This window comes from Muntiacus reevesi, chromosome 3 (genome assembly GCF_963930625.1).
Source record: "Muntiacus reevesi chromosome 3, mMunRee1.1, whole genome shotgun sequence".
NCBI lineage: Eukaryota > Metazoa > Chordata > Mammalia > Artiodactyla > Cervidae > Muntiacus > Muntiacus reevesi.
In genome coordinates, this window is record NC_089251.1 from 10,138,236 (window position 1) to 10,163,601 (window position 25,366).

The 25,366-nt window shown below is 44.1% G+C and overlaps 1 protein-coding gene across 6 annotated transcripts in view; it reads left to right on the plus strand.

The window, feature by feature from the left end:
* MAPKAP1 (MAPK associated protein 1) overlaps positions 1-25,366 on the plus strand; it is a 229,363-nt gene that overhangs the window by 158,719 nt on the left and 45,278 nt on the right. For 5 of the 6 annotated variants that reach the window (XM_065928444.1, XM_065928447.1, XM_065928445.1 and 2 more), the window contains one exon: positions 13,636-13,743. The exons of the other annotated variant lie outside the window; for it this stretch is intronic. In XM_065928444.1, coding sequence (XP_065784516.1) covers positions 13,636-13,743 — 108 coding nt within the window. The remainder of the gene's footprint in view (positions 1-13,635; positions 13,744-25,366) is intronic. 6 annotated transcript variants of the gene reach the window in all.

A 25,366-nucleotide genomic window follows, 5' to 3' on the forward strand; every position in this document is an offset into this window, starting at 1 on the left:
AATTCCTCAGCAGTGTGATTTAGCACCCTGGCTCCCCATCAACCAGTTTTGGCATTTATTTGAATGCATTACCCCACTGGTTTCCATAAACTATTTTACAATTGTTTAAAATAAATGACTGTTTATTTCCACAAAACCATCTGTATTTCTTTACAGAGCAACAGATAACTGTATGTAAAATTTGGTAATGTCACAGTGACTTGAGTTAAGAGAAACAGATTGGGTTGAAAAATTGGACGCTAAGGGACAGTGTTAAAGGTTTCCATTCTCTCTAACAAGTGATATCTGGATTTGAAGGAAGAAAAAATATTTCTTTTTTTTTACAAGTAACATCTGGCCTCCTTTCTCCAAAGGGAAGTACACCCGCACCAGCTGGATGGGGACAGATTATGGACTCTAGGACTTCCCAGGGTGGCAAAGTGTCTGGCCCTGCACCTCCCTTCCTGCCTGAGCTGATGTGTGAAAGGCTGCTGTCCAGTGACTTCCAGCCTTTTCCATGTTCTGAAGTTTTAGGTTACCTCTTCTCAGTCTGATGTTCGGACACAGTTGCTGTGGCTAGAGAAGATGGGCCTGGATGAGGGAACAGATTGACTAGGAGGTAGAACTGGCCCGGGTCAATGGTGGTCTTCTATTCTCCAGCCAGTATCCAAAGCAGCCAAGTGGCTCAGCTTTATCCACCCTAGCTCCATCCATCCCCAGGAAACCCATTCAGGTTTGGGGCACTGCTGGGAGTCTCCAACCAAAGGGGACTTTTGGAGTCCGACGGAGATAGAGCTTCAAGTCAGATGGTCTGGATGGTGGGCAGGCCGGGTGGGCTTCAGGTTCATCGTCAAGGACAACCATCCTGGTACCTCAGCCATCTTGGGAATGCAGGACTGTGGAAATGTGTTCCCCCCACCCAGTGGGTGTGTGGAAAGTACGAGAGACAGGCCCACCCAGAGATCTTTTTAGAATGAGCCTCACAGAGGAGGCAGGCAGTGGCATCTGAGCAGAACTTTGACTCCTCGACAGGGAGAGCATGAGTGCTGGAAGAGTGAAGTAGAGATCATTCCAGACAGAAGGCACAGTGGGTTGAAACAGCCTAGTTTTAGAGGCTGTTTCCAGATTATTATGTCATTAGGTGGGAGGTGGAGAACAGGGAAATGAGACCAGTGTGGCAGACATAGAGGTTGCAGCCCCCTCTGGAGAGCTAGAAACACCCGCTTCTCTCTCTGTCTTTCTGAGTGCTGCTTGGAAAGCAGAGGCGGCAACCCAGGCACGTGACTTAGCCGATCCTTGGAACAACTCTAAGAGGTAGGTTCTGCTATTAGCCCCCTTTTACAGATGTGAGAGTCAGCCACAGAAGGTTGTGTAAATTGCTCAGGGTCACACAGCTAATAAGTGGTAGAGCTGAAAATTCAAACCCAAGCAGTCTGGCTTACAACTATTACACCATAGCCTCTCAAATGGTTTGGGGGTCAGGGAACCCCTGGACGGACACACACACACACAAACACACAGTTGAGCCTAGAGCAGGAATCAGGTCAGACCTTCTCCCTACCCCCAACTGCAGGGAATCCCGTGGACAGACACACACGCACACACACATTAGGGAACCCGCTGGACAGATGGACGGACACACACACACACACACACACACACACACACACACACACACACACAGTTGAACCTAGAGCAGGAATCCCGTGGACAGACACACACGCACACACACATTAGGGAACCCGCTGGACAGATGGACGGACGGACACACACACACACACACACACAGTTGAACCTAGAGCAGGAATCCCGTGGACAGACACACACGCACACACACATTAGGGAACCCGCTGGACAGATGGACGGACACACACACACACACACACACACACACACACACACACACACACACACACACACACACACACACACACACACACACTTGAACCTAGAGCAGGAATCATATCAGACCTTCTCCCTACCCTCGGCTGTAGGGATGGACTCCTGACACCCCGCCTCGTCACAAAGCCTGAGCTGCGGAAGGCGTCAGGATGCCCCAGGAGGGGGTTGAATAGGCCAGACAGACAGTATGGGATCCCTGTTGGTTTTCCACAGTACTGTCTGGAATCCATGAGGAGGACAGGGCAGGCATGGCGTGGGCAGTGTGACCCTCGGTCTGTGGTCATTGGCTCTCTTTGGAATGGTCTCTGGGCACTAGCAGCCAACCGCAGAGGCTTCATTCTTCTTCACCTTTGCTGCCCGGCTCCTTTGAGCAGCTCCAGAAACCTCTGGGGCCCGCTGCATGGCTTGACTTAGGACCACGGGAGCTGCTAAACAGGCTCTGTCCCATTTTAGCCCCCGGCTCTCCAGCAGCCACTGAGCCCACATCATCTGAAGGGAGCCTCCAGGGGCCTCCGTCCCTAGTCTGGTTCTGCTGGAATCGTCGCTAAAGTTATTCAACCTCAGTTTTTAAAATTGGATTTCTAATGACAGTAGTATTACTAATATACGCCCTCTGTGAAAAAGCCAAACAAGATAGAAGTCTGTAAAGAAAGCAAAAGCCTTCACCTTTGCTACTGCCTCACCCTACACCTGATGTAGTTCTAACAGAATAACCGTGAGAACAGTTTGACTCACAGCCTTCCAGATTATGTTTGTACGTGTATGTGTTTTCAACAAATATGCATGCACACACACACGTAAATACACATATGTAGCTGGGGTCTTACTTTATTAAAATGGATCATGTGCTATACCTTCTGTATCATTTTAAATTTAATAATATATCAAAGTAATATTCCCATGTCTTACTAACTTAAGCTTAATTTTTTTAACAGCACTATAACATCCCAGTGTACAGATATACTATGTTTACTTTCTAGTTTCCTACTCGAAGATATTTGGATTGTGTGCACTCTTTAGTGTTAAAGCAGCGCTACAGTGAACATCTTTGAACACACGTCGTCATGTGCTCAGAGTCATGTTTCTTAGGCTAGATTCCTTTGTCGGGTCATTATTGTTGTTCAGTCACTCAGTCATGTCCAACTCTTTGCGGCCCCACTGACTGTAGCCCACCCGGCTCCTCTGTCCATGGAATTCTCCAGGCAAGAATACTGGAGTGAGTGACCATTTCCTTCTCCAGGGGATTTTCCTGACCCAGGGATTGAACCTGCCACTCCTGCACTGGCAGGCGGGTTCTTCACCACTGACCCACCAGGGAAGCCCTTGTTGGGTCAGGGTAGTTCAGTTTTAAATGCCACCTTATTGCAGTCATTCGGTTTAACAGAGGAAACCACCACCACCCCTGAGCACCTACAAAGAGCCCATTGGCTGTGTTGGAGCTCTGGGAGTAGAGAGTTGGGCTTTTAATTTTTTTGTTGTTTTTTTTTTCCTTCTTTTGGCTGCACTTTGAGACATGTAGGATCTTAGTTCCCAACCAGGGATCAAACCCGCACCTCCTGCATTGGAAGCGTGGAGTCTTAACCGCTGGTCCCCTGGAAGTCCTGAGTTGGCTTTTTAAAAAATTCCTCCCACCCTCATCTTCAGAGTGCCCTGATTGGGGGCAAGGGGGCGGAGGAGGACAATGACAAATAGATATCAGTGCTTCTAATACAGCCTGCCCCGAGCACTGAGAGGAACACCGCCCCAAAGAGGCTGGGATGAAAGAGCTCTTCTTAATTCTGACAGGGAGTCGGACAGGGCTGCAGAGAGGAGGGGAGCTGCCCAAAGGTGTGCCTCCCGACCCCTCTTAGGAGCCCTTCTGCGAGGCTGGGTGTTCAAGAAGAAATTTGTTCTGAAGAATTATGGTGCTCTTGCATTTTCTCCTACACAAAGAAGAAAATCTCAGCTGCACGCCCTTTCCTTTCCTCCTCTTGGCACTTTCTGATTGATGATTGGAAATGATGGCAATACATAAACTATTTTTCTTTTTATTTTATGACCTGGTAATAGCAGTAACATATTTCCAGTAAATGTTTTCTATCGCAATAAAAAAGTTGTAACAAGACTAGAAATGGGTATAGTTAAACCCTGAAGAAATCACACTTTCAGAACTGTGGATTGAGGCAGTGACTCTGTAAATCATTTAACTTGGAAAGAGCCCCCCCCCCCCCCCCAACACAGTCAGGGCACGCAGATGGCGCTCGCTTTAAGCGCTCAGCAGATAGGTGCCCTCGTGAGAGCTGAGGGACTCTCGGTTTCAGCCCCTTGAGACCCACTGCCCACTGTCTCTTCCTCCTGGTCTCCCACCTAGTGTCTTCACTCCTTTCTGAACTGATAAATTCTCTCAACCTTACAATTCTTTTTTTCTAACCCCAAATTCAAGAAGATTGTAGAAAGCTCTTCCTGGAACACAGCATAGTGGTGTGGTTAAGAGCACAAGCCTGGACTCACACACCTGGATTCTTCTGGCCTCACTGTGGACACGTGGCTTAACCACTCTACGTGTTTTCCTCCTCTGTAAAATGGACTTTTAGAATAGGGCCTGCCTCATAGTTTTATGATTCAGAAAACTAATGCAGTTAAAGGACTTTGTTAAGGGCCAGGAAAGTCCTCAGTGTCAGTCACTGTTGTTATACTCTAAAATTTAGAGCAAATTGATGGTTTTGTTTAAATTTGCATAGCAGTACAACAGCTGACATTTACTGAGTGCTTATTACATCCTAGAGATTGTGTTCTGTGTAATCTTTGCAGTTACTCCACGAAGGTTTAGAGCAACTAATTTGCCCAGTGTCACAGAGCCTTTGTAAAAGAGCCGAGATTTTAACCCAAGTCTTTTAAACTCCAAAACTCAAACTTTAACCACCCCATGTCCACTGTCTAGGATTAGATGCTCACACCAAGAACAGGGAGGGTTACACTTTGTTTTCGTCTCTTTTTGTTTTGAACAGTGAGTTTTGGTTCTAGTTAGTGACCTTACTGTCCCCTGGCAGACAGCCTCTCACCTAGCCCTGAGGAACTGCTCTGAAGAGGTACGAGAGGAGCCAGGATACATATGAATTTTTTGGCTGGGACATACAAGTAGTCAGGTACACATCTTGGTATAAGATTACTGCTAATCACGAAAAAACAAGAACAGATCTATCAAGATGGTTACACTTTGAATAATTGTCTCACACCAGACATGTCCTCCTTTGTCTGGGAAAGAGTTAAAGCCAATAATATTGAGAGCTTATGCTCTCAGAACTCCAGGGCCAGGCAAAAAGAAGCACTTTTTCCCCCCCGTTTGGAGGCAGAGTTGTCTTGTCCTCAACTGGAGCTTGTTTAGACTCTGTTCCTCCTCAGAGGATGGATGGCTGCTGCTTCTGTGTGTCCGGTATCCTTAACGTGCTCTAAAAATTAGTCCTTCCCCAGTCTTTGTCTTTAATTTCTGGTTCTAGCTGACACCTTCATTAATGGTTCGGTGCAAGCTTTCTGTCGACATGAAGACGACTGTGTGAAAGTGGTTTTGCTGCCCTATCAATAATGGTCATAATTTCCCCAATACTCTCATCAGCAGTGAATTGAGTCTTGCAGCAAAGAAATGGAAACCCCAGTGCAGTGGTTTTAAAGTGATTTGTCTTGTAGACGGCGTCTTATTTCAGTAAAATCAGGTCAGTGCAGCACTGCTGGGTCAGATCTAAGTCAGATACAAATTAGTTGGAGGAAATTGATCATTCCAACCTTTAGGTTATTTTTAGCTTCTGTAGCTTTTTAATATCTCTTTTTTTCCCTTTATTTACCTTTGTGTTCATAAAGCTTAATAAAGTTTAAATGTCTTCTCAGTTTCCACCAAGCCTTTGACAATAGGAAAGCATGCTATCTCCCACCCCATGGTAGCAGCCTTTCTTCACAGTTTTGGGGTTCGCTCCAGTTACAACGTTGTTTGAACACTTAAACCCACTCCTGCTCATCCTCTGGCCAGCCCCCTTTCTGGGGCTTGTTTATTGCCCACATTGGCCCCTCGACCAGTCTGTTCTTCATTGCTATTGAAAGTTAATGGGGGCAAAATTGCATTCCCAAACATTTGAACCTGAAGTGGCCAGGGCCGAACTTAGTTGATCTCTGGTGATCGGTTCAATTTAGTTACGATTTTTTGCCATTAGGCCGGGGCTGAATGATGGTGATTTGGTTGAGGCCAAATGTCTGAAGAAAATTGGCTCTCTGATAAGAGTGCTGTTATCAGAGGGGGCTACCTTCTCATTTACATTTAGATGAGTATTGATTATTTATTTACTCAGAGAAGTGAGATTCGTTTCCAATCTTATCTTTCTCGTCTCTGCTTGTCAGCAGAAAGAGAGATAGAGCTCCTGACATCAGGCCAAGATAACAGCACTTTGTAGTGAAGATAAAAGTTGGAATGGGCCTTTTTCTAGTCTTGACTGAAAGGATAAGTTTTAAAAATTAGAACTGATGGGTCATGCTTTCAAAACCTTTCCTGAAGGTTTTGCAGTTTAACTAGGCAGGAGAATTGGTTTATTGGAACAGCCTTGGTCTTTCTTCTTTTGTAATAGGAATTGTATTTAATTTGATTATATTCGGCTGTTTCACTGAGAGCAAATTGTGTATTGGCTCAGAAGAGGCTGAAGTGTGACCTTATTGTCATGTCAGCTTGTTCCTTTCTTATTATTTAAATTCTAAATGATCCAACCCAAGCCTCAGAGTGGGTATAAGCTACAGTGGTTATCGCTTGCATATAATTCAGTGTTTATATTAAGATCAAACAGAAAATGATTATAGTCACTCCTAGAGGAAGAGTTACAAGCGATGGAGCTGACACTAAATGCAAACATTTTAGGATAGCTAATGTTGGTTCTGAGCTTGGATATTGACAGCATCAGCTTGTTGGTAATGGCTTTGGCTCAGTGAGGAAGTCGGAATTCAGCTGGCCCCTGCCACAGATCAGACAAGGCGTGGCACAGCTTGCCTCATAGGGGTCTCCCTGCCACCAGTCTTCTCAACCCACTGTTGGGAGGGCCACCAGGAGAAGTGTACCAAAATATAAAGCTGATGCTGTCACTTCCCTGCTTTGTTAGCATCTGTTGCTTATAAGAGAGAGCTTAGACTTTGACCAACATTCTGGGCCAAGCCTCCTAGCCCCAGCGTCCCCTTGAACCCGCACAGAGCCTAGGCCTTTCCTCCTCTGAATTTCCTCTGGCCCAGGCAGGGGCTCTCAGTACCTTCTTGCCTTGGCACTTTCTGTTCCTTCTGTAGGGATGCGCTGCTTCCCCCTTCTCCCAGCTCCCAGCCCCACTTCAAGATTAAGTTCAGACGTGTCCCCCTCAGAGAAGGGAGCAGTTCATTGTCCCCGCTTCTGGATTCCCACAGCGCTTGTCCTGACCTGGGGAAGAGCACTGGCTGGGGCTCTTTGATAGTTTTATCTGCTCATGCGTGTCTTGTCACCTTCCCCAGCCTGCAGGAGGTCAGAAATCACCAATTATTCATCTCTGTGTCTGGGACACTGTTGTTGCTTCTAAAATGTTTGCTAGGTGAATGTATCGATGGCATGGCCACATCACATATCTTTTGGTATCTGTGCTGCCGTGGTTTGTTCAATGGGGATGGTAGGTACTCATCATTTTTAGACTATATTCTTAGGACCACAGAGACTAAGGAACTTTAGGAATCCTGGCTGCTGAACAAGTCTCTAATCTCAAATGCTGCCTGTAGCTTAAAAGCAAACTTGTTTAAATAGATCTGCCTGCTCTCCCACCTGCACTCCTACCTCAGACACACATGAGAAAGGATACGGATGTCTGCTTGATGCCAGCCAGCATTCCCCACCACCCTGTACCATCGCTTAACAGGGCTGTTAGCTTGTGACTGAGGCTAGGGACCTGCCTAAGCCTCCCGCAGCAGTTCCTGCTCCATCCAGCCTGTTCTAACAGTAACAGCGGCTGCCACTGAACCCCTCTAATCCTCACAGCACCCTTCTCAGGTACAATATGCAGAGATTGTTACTTCCCCAGAATGCATAGTGAGAGGGTACAGATGCCAGAGTTTTCTGCTGAAAACCCAGCCCTTCCTCTTATTTGCTCATACTTAACTTTTTCTGGCTACAAGCAGCTCTTTCAGATTAAAGCTGCTCTTCAAGCTAACAAATGAAAAATAATGTGAAGACACATCCCTAAAAATGTTCAGCCTTTTCCTTTATCACTCTCCAGATAGGTGGGCCTTCACCCTGTTCTGATGCTCAGCAATAATAATGATAGGTTAATTCATTTATATCCCACTTCAATCTGAAAAGCAGTTAGAATAGATACACTAAAGGGATAAAAAATAATGCATGAATTGGAAAACTCCCTGAAAGAAAAGGAAAACAAAGGTCCGGAGATTGAACTGACCCAGAAATGCATGTTCAGTCATCACACATTTAGTGCTGAGCTTCCTCATAGGCAAAGGAGAAAGGAACATAGTATCAGTTAATTGCCAGATTTATGTTAAACTGTCCCAAGGTACAAACACGCCAGTTTCTCTGAGGAACTACAGCATTTCCTGCTAGGTCTGAAGGAGGTTTCTTCCGTGGGTCTTTAGAAGTAAGATGCAGAATGATAGTGACGATGGTGTGGCCTCTTTTCACTCTTCAGGCTTTTGCCCTTGCTTCCCGTTGGATTTCAGCCCTCAGCTGGCCCTCAGCTGTTAAGCAAGGATATGCCAAATGCTTTTACATTTCAGGCGAGGATTAAAGAAAAAGCATCGAGGAAGCTGAACTAAGCATATATCCACCATCCAACAGATACTACAGATTTCCTTTGAAACTTACATGCTAAGATGTTTACAAAATCCCATAAAAATCCTGCCTGGATATTATAACTTGGAGCCCTCCCAAAGTGCCCAGAGCAGTATTTTGTTCCTAGACCATTCGGTGACATGGTTTTACTGCAATAAATACATCATCAGAATGCCCAAGCAGGTTTTCTCGTCTCTGCAGAGTAACTGCTTCCTACAATCTTCCTTTTGCAGTCCTCTGCTGTGAGGGAGAGGGGATGGAGCTCCATACACAGCTGTGACATTTTACAAACCTCTTTCCAAAGGGTGGATGTTGCCTTGAAAACGATGTCACGTTTGGTGTGAAAGAGCCTCATATTTTTATATAATCACTTCTTTGGCAAAAGTATGTTAATGGAAACTGACCTCACAGCTTGTCTTTATAAAATGGCTTTTGGCTGCTGTTTTTCCTCTCCTCCTGTGTCAGCTGCCTGAAAATCAAATTAACATTTGATAGAAACTAGTGTTTGATATATAGTAGGTCTGGGTTGTTATAATCTTGATTATCATCAACAGACATTTATTAAGAACATACAAGTGAGTTCAACTACGTCCGTGTGTAATGTGTAGACTGCAGGCCTGGGCAGTCTGAGGTATGAAGCCTAGTTCCACCACTTCCTGTGGGCATTGAGCAAGTTATTTAGCCTCTGTAAGTCATGTTTTCTTCCTCTATAAAATGGAATTTGTACTCTTTACATCCTAAGATAATCAAGAGTGAAAGAGATGAGGTATATATATGAAAGGCCGACCACAGTACCTAGTACATGGTAGACCTTGTTCTCTTCTGTTATGATCTCTTCTAAAAGTCTGATAATGTGGATGACCGTGGTGGAAGCTTAAATAACACTATTAATGTTCTGTTCTAACTGCTTTATAACTATTAACTTACCGACTCCTCAGGCCTATAAAGTAGTAGCTGCTATTATTATCCCCATTTTATAGATGAGGAAACAGAGAGGTTAAGTAAGTTGGCCCAAAGTCGCAGAGCTACGTTTTCTCAGCCAGGACTAGACCGAGGCAATCTGGCCCCAAGTGCATGCCCTTCATCATGAGGCTATATTGCTTCTCATGTATCCCCTGCCTCTCATTACACAGTATGACCTAGAGTTTATCAGTCTGGCCTTTTCAGAGGAAAACGTGTAAAATGGTCTTTCTCCATGAGCTGTCTCATCCAGCATTCAGGCAAGAATCATGAGAGAAATTTAGATTTGTAATAGGCAGTTTTCTATTTGGATCCAGATCTGGAGTCTCATCTAAGCTTAACTAGCCTCCCCTCCGCAAAGTTAAGACCCATCTGTCCTTTGCCAGATTCAGAAGTGAGTTAGCAAGTTGTTCTTAGTTTTTGTGGAAGACCCTGGAGAACCGAGAGCAAAGGATGATGCTCGACATTTTAGTTACTTAAAAAACCAGACATACATAGGAATATTCTTAAGAAAGATGGGGAGAGGATCTTCGTGGATAGATGGCAAAATAAGGTTGTCCTGTATTCCTAAGGAACCCGGATATAGCATTTGTGGATTTCACTAAAATAATTATTTCAGATCATTTATTGTAGAAATGAGTGTATAGAAACCACAAATAATTTAGAACCCAAATAAATCCACAGAGCTACCAAAAATATATATTTAAGGTATAAACTGTGGTTTTTTTTTTTTAATATAGGTCAGTCATTTATAGTTTGTTAAACGAAGAAAGCTTCAAAAATACATAGGCTTTAGTGCCAAAGACCCTTGGTTTCATTCCCCCATCCTGCTTCCTACCTATGTGATCTTAGACTGCTTGCATTGATCCCTCGCTTCAGGGTCCCAGCCTGTCAAATGAGGGTAGTAATATCTGCCTGTCAGAGTTGCTGTGAGGATTTAGTAAGGTAACATGCAGAGTGCTTGGTATATAATGGCCATGCGGCAATCTAGAATCATCATGATACTAGGCTCAAGGAGAAAGTCCTCCAGCAACTTTTAGGAAACAAATTAAAAATCTACAGAACTCAAGAAACAAGGAAGTAAATATGGAATGATGGCATTTACGGCTTAGAGAGTGATGCAGGGACCTGTGTTTAGCAGTAAGGGACCCTTCCTAGTACTCCCTGCCTCCCCTGGTTTCCCTCATTCATGTTTCCCAGGCAGCCACAGAGATCAAAAGGAAAAAGTGTATAAAGGAGACCAGCCTGAAATACACCCTGAAGCTGCCAGGCCTTGACTTCCAGAATCAGGAAGGGGGTGGCTTGCTTACTATCTACTTGTCAGGTAGGCAAATAGCCCTGGACACCCAAAACCCTATATGCTGTGCTCAGAGTGACCATGCCAGGTTACAGGGTTACTGAAGATGAAAGCATTGATCTAAAGAAACAGATAATACCTAGTTTCTGTTAAAGTATCGCAAATGAAAGACCTATTGGAGATGCCACAGTGTGTGGGAGTTACAGTATCCTCAGAAAAATGGCATAGTAAGAAACTGGAGGACTTACAAGTATATATACTGTTTTTAAAATGATAAATAAAAATAGCTTTTATTTAAGTTGTTACAGGAAATTTGAAAACTACAGGAGACCACTAAGGAAAAATAAAAACAGTCATTATTGCACTCTCCAGTGTAGTCACTGTTCACCTTTTGGAAGTAACCTTCCAGTACACCCCCCCATTACTTTACATATATTTTTCACCATTAAAACCATCTTACAACTGTTGTGTTATAATTTTTCATAAACTAGCATATTATAAACATGTTTGATAAAATCAAATACTTTTGCAACATCCCTTTTAATATCTTCATGGTATTTCACAATATTTTGTTTAGCCAGCCTCCCTGTTGGACTCTCAGAGTTGCTCAGTTGTGTCCAACTCTTTGCGACTCCATGGACTGTAGCCCGTCTGGCTCCTCTGTCCATGGAGTTCTGGCAAGACTACTGGAATTGGTTGCCATTTCCTTCTCCAGGGGATCTTCCCAACCAGGGATCGAACCCAGGCCTCCTGCGTTGCAGGCAGATTCTTTATCATCTGAGCCACCAGTTGTTAGATCTGGGTTATTCCCACATTTGACTGTCATTAAAAAAATGAGTTATTACAACTAAACTTTGTACCCAGATTTCACTGTAAATTCATAGGAGCGAATGTCAGTGTGTATGCACTGTGTTGCTGGGAAATACCAGGGATGTGTGAAATTAACAGGCCAGTATTTTAGAAAGCAGCTCCCCAAGTCTAGGGGTGGCTCTCTTCTCTCTAATAGGCCAAAGCTGCCCAGGGCTGTGAAAGAGGGGTGTTAGGGAGGGGACAGCGGCAGGTGAGGGGGCAGGGGAGAGGGATCTTAGGACTCTGTCAACAGCTAAGTTTCCTTCAAGCTCATCTGAGTGTGACTTGCAGTGACTACTTTCCACCAGTGAGTGTGAAAGCATCCAGTGACAGCAGCAGGCAGGCTTGGTAATTGACAGACATTGGCACTGCCAGGTGGTGGCTCACGGAAACTGAGAATTATCTGTATTTCCATACCTTTATTCGCTTCATGTTTTTGGAATTGAAATTGAACTGTGTAGAATGTTGAACTGCAATGCATCCTTGACCAGAATACAGTGTACTAGAATTTATAAGAACTGTATAGACTTCTGAGCATGCATATCCTTAAATAGCTGTATGCGTCTTGAGCATTGTTAACTTAGGGCAGGCTTAAAACCTCTAAGTAGTGTAAAAAATGACTGAATGTATGTAAGAATTCTGATAATCAGTAGAAATGCTAGTGAAATACCAGTTAGAGAAAAGATCAAATATACCATGAAACTGAACTCCAACTACAGTGCTGCGGATGAACTTAGACCGTGGGAGAGGAATGACTTGAGATGAGTGAAATGCCTCCAGACTGATGAAGGAGAGGTGTCGGATGTGAATAATTGACAAGATGACGACAGCTGAGGAACATATCTAAAAATACGTGTTCCGCCTGGGAGCCCCGCAAGGCCTCTGGCGCTTCCTCAGATCTCCCACCTCCTGTCTGACCAAACATGCCTTTCATAGTCAAAATAATCAGACAGTTTCTTACACCTCTAATCTTTTCAATACCCATTAACAACAACAGGAGCAGTCTTTTGAATCCAATCATTGGATCGTTAGGTGTTATCTGAGAAGAACAAGGTTGTCATTTGGCTTGACAAAGAAATACATGAATAAATGTATAAAATGCCCCAGTGTTTTAAGATCTTTCAGAACCCCCTTGAGATGAAGGATAGCTAATATTCCTGGTCTTCAGTATTACTGAACCTATGCCTCTTGTGTTTTCATAAATATTTCAACAAAAACATGAATCAGCAACTACTATCCTTCTGTCACTATAACCCCCAAACCTAGACTTTATTTTTTAACCCTATCTGCTTTTTAAAAATTTTTCTGCATTTTTGGGTTGTCATCATATTTGAGTTCTAAGCATACTTTATTCTGCTTGTTATTGATTATTCATTATCATATAATAATTATAATGTTGTAGGAGTGCCTCCTGTGAGGCAGGTACATTACTAAGTATTTTTCCTGTGTCATCTCTAATCTTCACAATAACCCTTCAAGGTATGTGTTCCCACATCACACATCAGGAAACAGAGATTCAGGGAGGGAAGGGTACCTGCTTCTATCTGGGAAACCATTGTAGCTACAATGGCGGTTCCAAGTCAGTCCAACTCAAAAGCCTTTTACCTCTCATCTCGTTTAGGGGAGAACTGCACAAAAGTAGACCCAATAATAGAACAGACAAGTATGTGAAACCGTGTGGGGGGAAAAAACTCATACTCTTCCACCTTGGATAGCTAGACCCCAAGCAGACATCAGTGTTTTCCTAATGCGTTATCAGCTTTTCACCGGCGTGTGGTGTTTTCTCAATGTTCAGTTCACTGTTTCAGCCTCCTCCCCTCCTCCTGCCCCTTTGATCTTCCAGGCCCTCAGTACCGCCTGGAGAAGCAGAGCGAGCCCAACGTCGCCGTGGACCTGGAGAGCACCTTGGAGAGCCAGAGCGCCTGGGAGTTCTGCCTGGTCCGCGAGAACAGTACGTTGGCCTCCTCGCTCCGTGTCCGCTTTTGTCCGTTGCCACATGCTCACTAGGCCTGTGTCTGGGAACGCTCAGTGGTCTGGCCTCCCTAGGCATATTTGAAGTGACTGTTTTCCAAAGCAGACCTCAGCCTTCATGCCAGAAGTATAATCCCAGGGTGAAATGATTGATTTCATGCTTTTTGGTAAAGAGTCTGCATCCTGCTTGGCCCTCTGTGATTAATATTTAATCTGTTAAACTGTTGTCTTCCTAAATTAGGAACAGTACTGGAAACGGCTTGGAAATGTAAGGCCTTTTCTGTGGCAAAGGCTGTTTTGTATATAAAGCAACTGACCCTGTCAATATCACTGGTCAGTCATCAGGTTTTAGAAAATTCTGACCATTTTCATACTCTTGGCTGGAGGCAGCGTAGGGTGGTTCCTAGTGCTGTGTAGAAAGCCTCTTTAAAATTGAGTTAATTTCTTGCCTTCTCTTTAGAGTTTCAGATTTGTGAATTTTGGCCATTCCTCTCCTCTGTACCCCAGTTGACTTAAAGGAACAACATGTGGAGACTGATCTCAGCAGCCAGCTCTCCCTCATTCCTGCTTCATTCTGGGCTTTCCCACAGGCAGTTCCTTCTTTCCTGTACTCTGGCTGACTTTCTTATCCTTCTTCTCAGTTTAAATGTCACCTTGATAGAGGCCACCTGTGGTCTCCCTGTTCCGTCCTTGCCTCAACCCCATCCATCCCTCACTTGGGTCCCCAGTTATATTCCATCATAGAGCATACTACTTTTTCTTCATGGCATATATTTCTGTTTATAATTATCTATTTTTCCAAATGAATGATTGATGTCTGTCTCTCCCACTACACTGTCAAGTCTTTGAGGGTATACCTGATCCATACCAGATTGACCTTTATTAATTCACCTAGTATTGACTCATCACCCATTATGGGCCTTGCGCTGCACGTTGGAACTCTGTAGTGGATTCTGTCTCAAATTGTTGACTTCTTGTTATTTGAATAACAAGTTAATTTGTTAATTTGTTAGAATATTGGTATAGACTTTGGATATATAACACTTAGATATGCAAAAAAATTTCAGGTAACAAAGTATAATGAAAATTTTTAGCCTCCCTTCTCTCCCCTAATTCCTCTACGGGAGACAACAGTTGTTCCCAGTGTCTTTGGTATCTTTCCAGGGATCATCTAAGCATATGCAAACATATTTTGTATATGTGCATGAATACACCCACATAAAGACATATATATATATACACACACATTTGGGATCCCTGATGGCTCAGCTGGTAAAGAATCCGCCTGCAATGCAGGAGCCCCCAGTTCAATCCCTGGGTTGGGAAGATCCCCTGAAGGGATAGGCCACCCACTCCAGTATTCTTGGGCTTCCTTTGTAGCTCAGCTGGTAAAGAATCCGCCTGCAGTGCGGGAGACCTGGGTTCGATCCCTGGCTTGGGAAGATCCCCTGGAGAAGGGAAAGGCTACCCACTCCAGCATTCTGGCCTAGAGAATTCCATAAACTGTATAGTCCATGGGGTTGCACACGTATTTCCCCCTTTTAGCAACAAATGGTAGCAAAGTGTCATCAGTGTTCTACATTTTTCTTTTATCATTTTAACAATATATCACATAGAGAATACTGCATATGTTGCATCAATCCATAAATTGTTCCATATATAAATTTACCTCTTCCTAATTGCTGTATAGTATTCCACAGTATGCTGTGATTCTAAATTAGATGTGGTTTGGGGTTTTGGGGTTTTTTTCTTTCAGGATAAGGTGCAACTTTCCTCTACTGGGAAAGAAAAGCTGTAAGGATTGATGGATAAAGTTTTGAAATCTAGTCTCTTGTTCTTACTCTACTTCCACTTCCAGGCATAGTCTTAATTAAGTTGTGTGACCTCTGTTAGCCTCAGCACCCCCATCTTACAGGATCTGCAGGGTCCTCTCACTGCTTACCGTAGAGTCAAAATCACTTTGTTAGTGAAAGAAGCCCGTCCCAGCACGTACAGAATGTGCCAGGGAGTCAGTGGTTTGGAATCAATAGAATATTATAACTAGTCTATGTAAGATGGAAGTAAACTATAAAAACTATTTATTCTTTTTTAGAGAAAAGATTTTTCTTTAATTTTAAATAGAAAATTCAATCAGAAACGCATATTGTTCCCCACTAAGCTACCTATTAAGAAGTTGTACTGAGAAAGAAAAATGTTTCAAAAATAAAATGTTTTTCACTTTTGTCACTGTATTTGATCAGGATAGGCTTGCTATCCTTAAAGCCATTTTAGAAGTAAGCTAGGTTATAAGCATCTGTCATGCAGTGTTTAAGGGGATATGCTGTCGAGCCAGACCCTCAGTTCACATTCTGGCCTTGTCACTAACTGGCTGTGTGACCTTGGACAACTTACTTAACCTCTCTTAGGTAGTTAATTTACCCTCATAAGGTTGATGGGCGGATTCATAAAGCTCTTAGAATGGTGCCTGGGACATAATAAAACACTCAATAAATATTAACTGTAATTAATAAATAGAGGAGCAGCATTCCTTGGCTCATAAAGCAGATGAGGCGTGGATGTGGCGGTCTGAAGCGCTAGGGGCTCTCAAGGAGGTGTGTGGCGGGGGGAGGGAGTGATGCAGAATGGAGGGGAAAAGGAGAGTGGGGGCCAGGGCAAGTGCGGAAGTCTGTGTCACGGGACCAGAGAGCTTAGAAGCGGGGTGCTTTCCGGCACCTGTGCTTTGGTGTCCCAGAAGAGGTACACCTAGAGAAAAAGCGTTTGATTGAGAAGACTGCTGTAAGAGCAGGAATAAGCCTTTCAGATTTTCTTCCGTGGAGGGACAGGGGATGCTTTTTGTACCAATTACATCAAAAGATTTTTTTAAATTATTCAGACCTTCTACTGTAAGGCCTCATGCTATACATTTTGCTCCCTCTTTTATAATTGTCACAACCACCTTTCAAGATGCTTTTCTGATTGTAGAGAGGGGTTGTGACTTGTCCAGTGTTAGCTAGTCACTAAATGATGAACCAGAATTCTAAGTCAACTGTCTGATTCTAAAGCCTACCCTGAGATTGTTGATACAGCAACCTAAATTTTCAGTCCTAAGAAGGGTGATGACAATCGTCTTTATGTACTATAAGAGAGAAGCTTGCAAATGAAGCTAACATGACAAGAGTTTCTGCCTCGGGACTGAGAGGCAGCTTTTGTGCTTGGATCTTGGCCTAAATAAGAAAGTGACAAGCCAAAGTCCTTGAGCTTTCCAGTTTGGATTCTAGTCTGATAATCTACTGCATCCTTCAGCCAACTGTCTGCTCGAAGCTGGAATCAGACCAGAAGGAAGCCTGAGTACATTATAGAGAGGATGTAACATTAGAAGATTTCCATTCTTGTCCAAGTGCCTATATAAATCCTGGCACCAGACTGAACCTCAGTTTCCTTTTCTACCAAATGTTGCCAGCAACCTTACCCATTGATGGTACATGGGAAGCCCATCCAGAGCCTCAGAAGAAAGATGCCACGTATACCTACTTATTGTTTCCACAGCTTTAAGAGAGAAACTTGGAAAGTTCCCATCATCAGGGCTAAAATAGACCTGAGATTGAACCAGTTTTCTGGAGTACCACAGAGCGTCAGACACTGTCTTCCTGTTTTATCGCTCACTGGTCTGCCCACGTGGCAGTTCAGTGTAATGCTTAAAGCATGGTGTTTAGAATGAGGCAGACCTTAGCTGGACACTGCCACCTCTTACACCATACAAATCAGGTCACCTCTCTGAGCCTCTGCTTCCTGTGTAAATGGAAGTGGTTCAGTCCATTTCACAAGGTTGTTGTAAGGAGTAAATGAGATAGAGGTGCTATTATTCTTAGGCTTGTGTGGTCATCATCTTTGGGCTTCCCAGGTAGTTCAGTGGATAAAGAATCTGCCTGCCAATGCAGGAGATGCAGGTTCGATCCCTGAGTCAGGAAGATCCCCTGGAGGAGGAAATGGCAACTCACTCCAGTATTCTTGCCTGAAAAATCCAACGGACAGAGGAGACTTGTGGGCTGCAGTCCATGGGGTTGCCCAGTGTTGGGCACACCTAAGCAACTAGGCACACACAGTCATCATCTTTATGTTACAGAAGAAGAAGCTAAGGCTTTAAGAAGGTGATTTGCTCATGGTCACATGATTAATAATTAGGGGACCTAGAAAAATGTGTCTTCTGTCCACTAAGTCTAGTCCTTAAAGAAGTTGCATAGAAAGAAAATTCTTTAAATACCTGTTTAAATCTCCTTTGCTCTCCTTTTCAAGGAGACCTTCCCTTATTTCAGTGCCTTAATGAAGTCTCCTTAATTTAAGGTTGCACTGAGGAAGAGCTTTACCTCAAGGTGGGTAGACCCTCAGATAGCTGGACTGTGGCAGAGGAGTGTGTCTCGGGGTCTCAGTTTGTGGGAGTCCTCTTTCACCTCCTCAGTTTCCCCTTGAAGACCCAGGAAAGAAGGCACCTCCTTCTCAAAGCCTCCGCAGACCTCCTGGCCGCCATTCCGTGGGCTCTGGTAGAGTCCTTCTCCTTACCGCTGTCTGATCACTGATTCCACTAGTTGGATTTCCCCACTCCCACACTGGACTGTGACCACTCACCCCCACCCAAGGGGCAGGGACTGGATTTGAGTTCCCCCTACATCTCACTGCCCATGGCCAGATGTGATTCATTTCTCAGGAGGGAAGGGAGCTTTTTGAGACCCCAGCATCACCAGGCTGCTTCCTGGGGCTCCAAGGTACAAGTGTGTGGTGACATTTAAAAGGAACTTGGGTTTTGGGTGAGCATCTTTAGATATGAGAGTTTCATCATCTTTAAGTGCTTGGGATTTTCCCTCCCTCCCCCCCCCCCAGCCCCCATCAATGTGCTCAGACGCTCAGTCATGTCCAATTCTTTGCAACCCCATGGACTGTAGCCAGCCAGGCTCCTATGTTCATTGGATTTCCCAGGCAAGAATCCTAGAGTGGATTGCCATGCCCTCCTCCAGGGAATCTTCCTGACCCAGGAAGATCTCATGCCTCCTGCCCTGGTAGGCAGGTTCTTTAACCACTGGCATCACCAACTCCCATCAATGTTACTCAATAAAAAAACCAACTGTAGACAGTGAATGACTGCTTACACTGGTGTGTTTCCATCTCCTCCTCTTGGTGCTTATTCTTAGCGGGCCAATCCCTCCTCCCATGCGTGCTCTGTGCCAGCCCTGGAAACTCCCTCGGGGTTCTCCTTGGCTTCTGGAGGGTTTGCCTTCTTCGGTTACAAATGACTAATCTCTCCAATTTCTATCATGTGACTTAAGTACCAGGACTTTAAGCCTCTTTTATTATACCACAGCAGCAGTCCTCAAAAGCAGGAGAAAAAAAAAAAAATGTGATCCTGCAAATAAACTCTTATTTACAAATGGTAATGACTTGTGGTGTTCGTGGTACATATTTTAGGTTGAATTACTGCTGAAAGCTGGTTTCATGTCTGCCTCTGGTGGGGGGAAACGTGTTCCCTGTAAGGAGTTTTCTGTATGGGTGAGAATTTTTTCAAGTAGATATTGGATAATAGCTCCCTGCTTGCCGCACACTAACAGAATTTAAATGAAACAGACACGGTATCCAGAATACCTGTGTCTCCGCCTCTTGCTGTCGGTTGCCTTGAGCTGGTTGGCAGTGTGTCGTAGGGGGTAGGGGAAAGGCAGGATGTTTGGAGCCCCAGCGTGTCCTTGGGCAAGCCCTCCTCTGAGCTCCATTTCCCTATCTGTAAAACCCAGTGGGAATCCCTTCCCTGTAGAGCTGTTTTAAGGATTAAAGGAAACTGTGTGCATTAAACGCATGTGGTAAAGTGCAGTGCCCAACACGAGTCCTGGCCACTTGCTGTGTTTGTGTGTCCAGACACCCTGCTAGTCTGCGCTTGTGAGTGGTGGCCTTTTACCTCCCTGTCATTCCTCTTCTCCCTCTAGATTCTTAGGCTTCCTGTGGGCCCCTTTGGGCAGCTGCCAGCACCGAGGGTGAGTGATCCCTAGGGCAAAACACAGTGCTGATCTGAACTGGAAACAAGCGTGTGCCCTGTCCACACCGACTTCTTCAGCAGTGAGTGTCTGCCTTGTGCTCTTTGGGCTGAGAAATTCCACATAAATTGCATTTTCACTTCCCCCCTCTTTGCTGAAACTCCCCCCCCCCACCCTTTTCATTTTATCATTAGGTAGTAATTAGTATTCAAGGGAAATTGGTCTTAATATATTAAAATTGGTTAAGTGCATTTAGACCTGTACCACAGCCAATGTCTTATTGGAAAATGTAATTGGGGACTCTGTGTATGTAATTAATTGAATTACAATTAAGAACTTTCATTAAGCGATACACTGGTACATTAGAGCAGTGAGGAAACATGTTTGACGAGCCGCAAACCCCGCACGGGCTCTAAGTGAGGGCACAGAGATTTGTATCCCTCTGGTGGGCTCCTGGCCCTGGAAGCTGCCCTGCAGACCCTGCCTGATGGTCAGGTGACATTGCTGCAGTGACTCCCCTGATGGGAGGTAGGGTTCTTCCAGTGTGCGTGCCCTCATTCTGACTCTGGAGTCAGAGAGAGAGATGCCTCAGTGTTGATCAGTTGTTACAGTTCTTAAGACATTTTGTCATGTAAATTGTCCAAAATGCCCAGGCTCTTTAGAAGACTCCATTACTTTCCTACAGTTTGAACAGGGACAGACACAATAGAGGAAGAGGAAGTAAGGGGAATCCGGTCACCAGCCTGACTTCCAGGCAGACCTGTAATGAGAGAGTGGTTCAGACCCATGCATGGTCATGATTGATCATGTATAGCCCTCACTCTGGACGTAATATTTGCTCCAAACATGGATGGCCCCTCCTCTGGGCCAGTCACTGTCCTGGGACAGTAGAGAGGATACACAGTCTCCACGTCATGGAGTTCACAGCTGCTCTGAGTGCTGTGAACGCTGTGAGACCATATAGGAGGGCTCTGGAGCTGGTGAGAGTAGGCCATAAAGCTTCCTTGAGGAAAAATGAAAAGGAGTCATTCAGATCATGAGTATGGAGAATGTTCCAGAAGCCAAGGGACTCCTTGTCCAAAAGTCTTGAGAAAGAGCTTGGTATGCTTGAGATGGTATATTTGAATGGAGTGGAATGAAATGAGCAGGGAAGAGTGTGCTGAAAGATGAGACTGGGGGCCAGACAGGAGCTTGGATGCAGAGCTTAAACCTTCCCCTACCTCCATGATCTGCTGTTTTTAGGAATTCTACAAACCTGAAATTGTTTCCTTCTGATCACCTCATAAAACAAGATTATCCTGATTTATCAAGGGTCTGAAATCTCCCTGTAGAAAGGCTCTGACTCCAAGAGCTTAATCAATTAGGCAGTGACAGCACAGAGCCCTACCTGGTTGTAGCATGGCAAATTCAGTGAAGGCTATATCCTAGTGTATGATCCTGGAGGCTTTGAAGAGATTACTGCACGGGGCGTGGGAGTGTGCATGTGTGTGTTACAGTATATCACCTATTGATTATTTTTTAGAGACCAGCAAAAATGACTAGTAGCCAAAGGGAAGTGTTTAATAGAAGAGAAGTTTGGGGCTTATGAGTCTTTGGGGACTTAAAAGGACTTTGGGAAAAAAAATGTGATGGATATAGAATGCTAAAAGAGAGTTTTTCTCCATGACTCACTCGTGCACTAGCTTTGAGTCTTGCCAGAGGAGAGGGAGTTAGGTTTTATCCCTGATCTGGCAAAGCCAGGCATGGTTGTATTCTCCTTAGATACTGGTATGGCCCATGAACTTGTACATTCCCAGTCCACCTAGGGATCCTTTTTTACCCAAGGGGATATGTGGAGGTTAAGGGCACAGTTTGCAGTTAGACCTGGGTTCCTGTCCTAACTCCAGCTGGTGTTAGTTGTATGACTCTACCAGCAGCATGCCTTTCTGAGTCTTATTTTTCTCACTTGTGCAAGGAGGAGACTATTAGCCAACTTAAAGAAGCATTGAGAAAATGAAGTGAGGTAATGTAAGTGCTGAGCGTAGCGTCTGCCGTGTGGTAAGCACTCAGTAAATGTGCGTTGCCATTGGAGTTGTTGGTGAGGCAGGGTCCCTGTCTGGTAAGGCTGTCTGAATGGAAAAGTAGGATTGATGTGTCAGGTTCTAGCACCCGAGGTAAAACATAAGGGATGGTGTACAACTCAGATACTGTTATGGTTAACGTGTGGCATCAACCGCATTCAAGCCACCAGCGCATTTATTGAGCATCTACTCTGTGCTCTGTAGGATGGAATGTTCTTGCCCTCAAGGAGCCCGTAGTCCAGAAAGGGAGTCCAGATACTTACCGTGTAAGATACTTACCATGAAAGCCTTCAGCAAAGGGTGACAGGATTTCAGGGAGAAGATCAGGAAAAAACTCCATGTGGATTAGACCTCTAAGTTTATAAATTTTAGAGTGGAAAGGACATTCTGGCCAGATGGTATAGTGGAACAAAATCCAGTTTGACTGAAGCCAGCATTGTTCTATCTGGGGAGTAGCAGTAAGGGTACAAGATAGAATGAGGCAGAAGGTAGTTTGTTTACTCTTCACTCATTTGCACAACAGTATTTTACTGCATGTCAGGTCCTGAGATCATAGCGCCTGTCTTTGAAAACTTTTCCCCCTCCACCCTCACCATTTTATTTTCCACGATTCCCCTTCATAGACTCTTTGCACCAGCCAAGTGCAAAGACTGCTGCCATCCTCCAGTGTTCCCAAAGCACTAGCATAGCTTCTGGCGCATGGCTAGTGCTGGGTGACTGTTTGGGAGGAAGGGTCACCAGGGCCATCATGCTACAGAGGGTGTACATATGAACTACTCTGCTGCTTAGTCACTCAATCATGTGCAACTGTCTGTTACCCCATAGACTGTAGCCCACCAGACACTTCTGTCCATGGAATTCTCCAGGCAAGAATACTGGAGTAGGTTGCCTTTCTCTTCTCCAGGGGATCTTCCTGACCAAGGGATCAAACCCAGGTCTCCCACGTTGCAGACAGATTCCTTACCATCTGAGCCACCAGGGAAGCCCACAAATAAGGACGTAGCAAAGACCACTGAACTTTGGTTGAGCTCTAAAGTTGACATGGATCTTTTTGAAGATGAAAGACAGAAGTTGCTGTAACTTCTAACTAGATGAGGCCTTTTAGTCGTAGGCCTTTTAGACTTGACCTGAGACTCACTGAATCATAAAACGAAGTTTGATGTTCCATGTAGTTTGTGTCCAAGAACATAAGACATCTGCTGGAGGCATACATCAAGTTCATCTGAGCTTTAGTTTAATCATCAGTGCTCATTTGTCTGAAAGAAAGTTATGTGTGTACTGCCTCTCAGTTTCTCCCTCAGCTCCAGTGAAATCATGTAGTATATGAAAACGCTTCTTAAACAATATTAGTTGTAATTAGCCTTGATCTGACCCCTGGCAGGAAGCCTGTTACTCTAACGGTGTGTGTACAGGCTTTCTATTTGTGGTTGTTGTTAGGTATGTAACAGGTACAGAGCTGTTCTTGCACTTTTGTTTCCCGTCATGGTTGTCCAAATGGGTGTCCAGGGACAGTGAAGACATGGCGTAAGAACCAATACAGGCAGCAATTCCCAAACTTTTTGGTCTCAGGACCTCTTTATACTCTTAAAAATTATTGAGACCCCAAAGAGCTCTTGTTTATTGGGTTATATCTCTTTATTAGGAATTAAAAACTGAAAGATTTTAAAATATTTATGAATTCATTAAAAACAATGGTATGTGTTAACATTATGTGTTAACATAAGTAACATGTTTATTAAAATTTTTTAAAATAAAAATGTTTTCTTATAAAAATGTAATGATAACAGCAGCACTGTTTTATTTTGGTTTGGGTTTTTTTTTTCCTTTCTCTGAAAAGCATTTATTTTTGTACCATCAGGAAGATAAGTTATTGACTAATCTTCTGAGCCAGTGGGCAACTGTTTTCTATTTTTGCAAATTGCTATAATGTTTGGCTTAGAAGGCACCAGGATTTTCATACCTACTTTTGCATTCAGTCTGCTACAGTACATCGTTTTGGTTGAATTATTCACAGAAAATTTGGCTAACAGAGATCTATTGTTGGAAAAGAGTATTTCAGTAGCCTTTTCAATAAGGGTGCATATGAATTTTTGTTACTGTACCAAAACTCAAGTGGTAGTTACTTTAAGGTTGGTAGCAGTGTGGAATCAGAAATGTTATCAATGAACTTTTTATTACTTTGTACACTTGCAAGACAATAGATGTAAAAGGGCAAATCATGTCTTACTGTCATTATTATGAAAATAGTATTGAGGTTATAGACCCACCTCTCCCCCCCCCACTTCCTTCACCATGCCTGGGGTCCTGAGCTGACTGAGGTGACAGTTACCCACACTGTCCCTGTCCTTGCTCCTGCCTGTAGGAGCGTGGTGCCTCGGGAGGGGCAGCAGGGGCAGGGTCTGATAGATCTGTCCCGGCTCTGCCTCTTCCCAACAGTGGGGCCTCGTGCAAGCTTCTGACCCACTCCGGACCCTCAGTGTCAGAGTTCGGGTTTGAGTGTGTGTCTCTGAACGCAGTGTTCCAGGTTCTTTCCGGTGATTCTGAGCCCCAAGGCCACACCTTAGCCCTCGTGCTCTCTGCCTCCTTGCTGTTTCTTTACCTCCTTCTCTCCCTTCCTTTTGCACCTTCTTCCCGGGCCTGGTTTTGCCTTTGAGACAAGTGCTGCTCCTCGCTTCCTCTTTGCTGAATCCTTACTCCAGGCACCTCAGCTCCTTCCTCTCTCGGATTTTCCGCTTGTCCCTCAGTGCTTTCTGTATCCTGAAAGTGCTCTCTGTCATCCTTCCAGAGCCTGTTGGCAGTCCATTTGAGCTCCGGTGCTCAAGTCACTTTTAGGCCCCACCCCAAAATTTGATCTATCACAATACATTTTTGAGTTATTGCAGCTCGAGCGTTTTGACACGATACATTATGTTAATCCATGGCACATAGAGACATGAACACTCCCGACTTTGACAAAATGCATTGTGAAGTCTTTGAAGGCACCATTACAATTTATCTTGTCATTCATGAGGAGACCCAGTTCAGCATTAATGTAGATGAACACAGTGTGGCTTTTGTTTCATTTAATTGCTTGTGACCTTTTTAATTGCTAATTTAGCAAAATACCAAAGGGTTATATTTCAATTAAATTAACAGTTTGGGGAGTGGTTTTTTAATGTTTACTTTTAACATATTTGGGTTCTATTTTTTTTACTTCGAGTAGATAAAAATGTCTCCTCTTAACAGAAGTGGTTTTGAAATGTGAAGTTGATTGTACAGTAGTATCTTTTAATATGCATATGGTACAGTGCCAGACATCTTTCATGTGTGGTTGGGCTCACCCCTTTCCAGAAGGATCCAGACAGTAAAGGTGTACATGCAAAGTCAGAACCTGTCTGGTAAAAAAAAAAAACAAAAACAACAACAACAAAAAACATGCTTTTGGTGTAGCAGTTTGCTTCAAATGTGTGCCTTTAGATGATGTGTCTGTCATGTGCGTCATTGGGTACTTCTCTCTGCCTTGGCGTGTTTTCTTGGTACCCTGTAGTGAATTTGTAAGCTCCTGAAGATC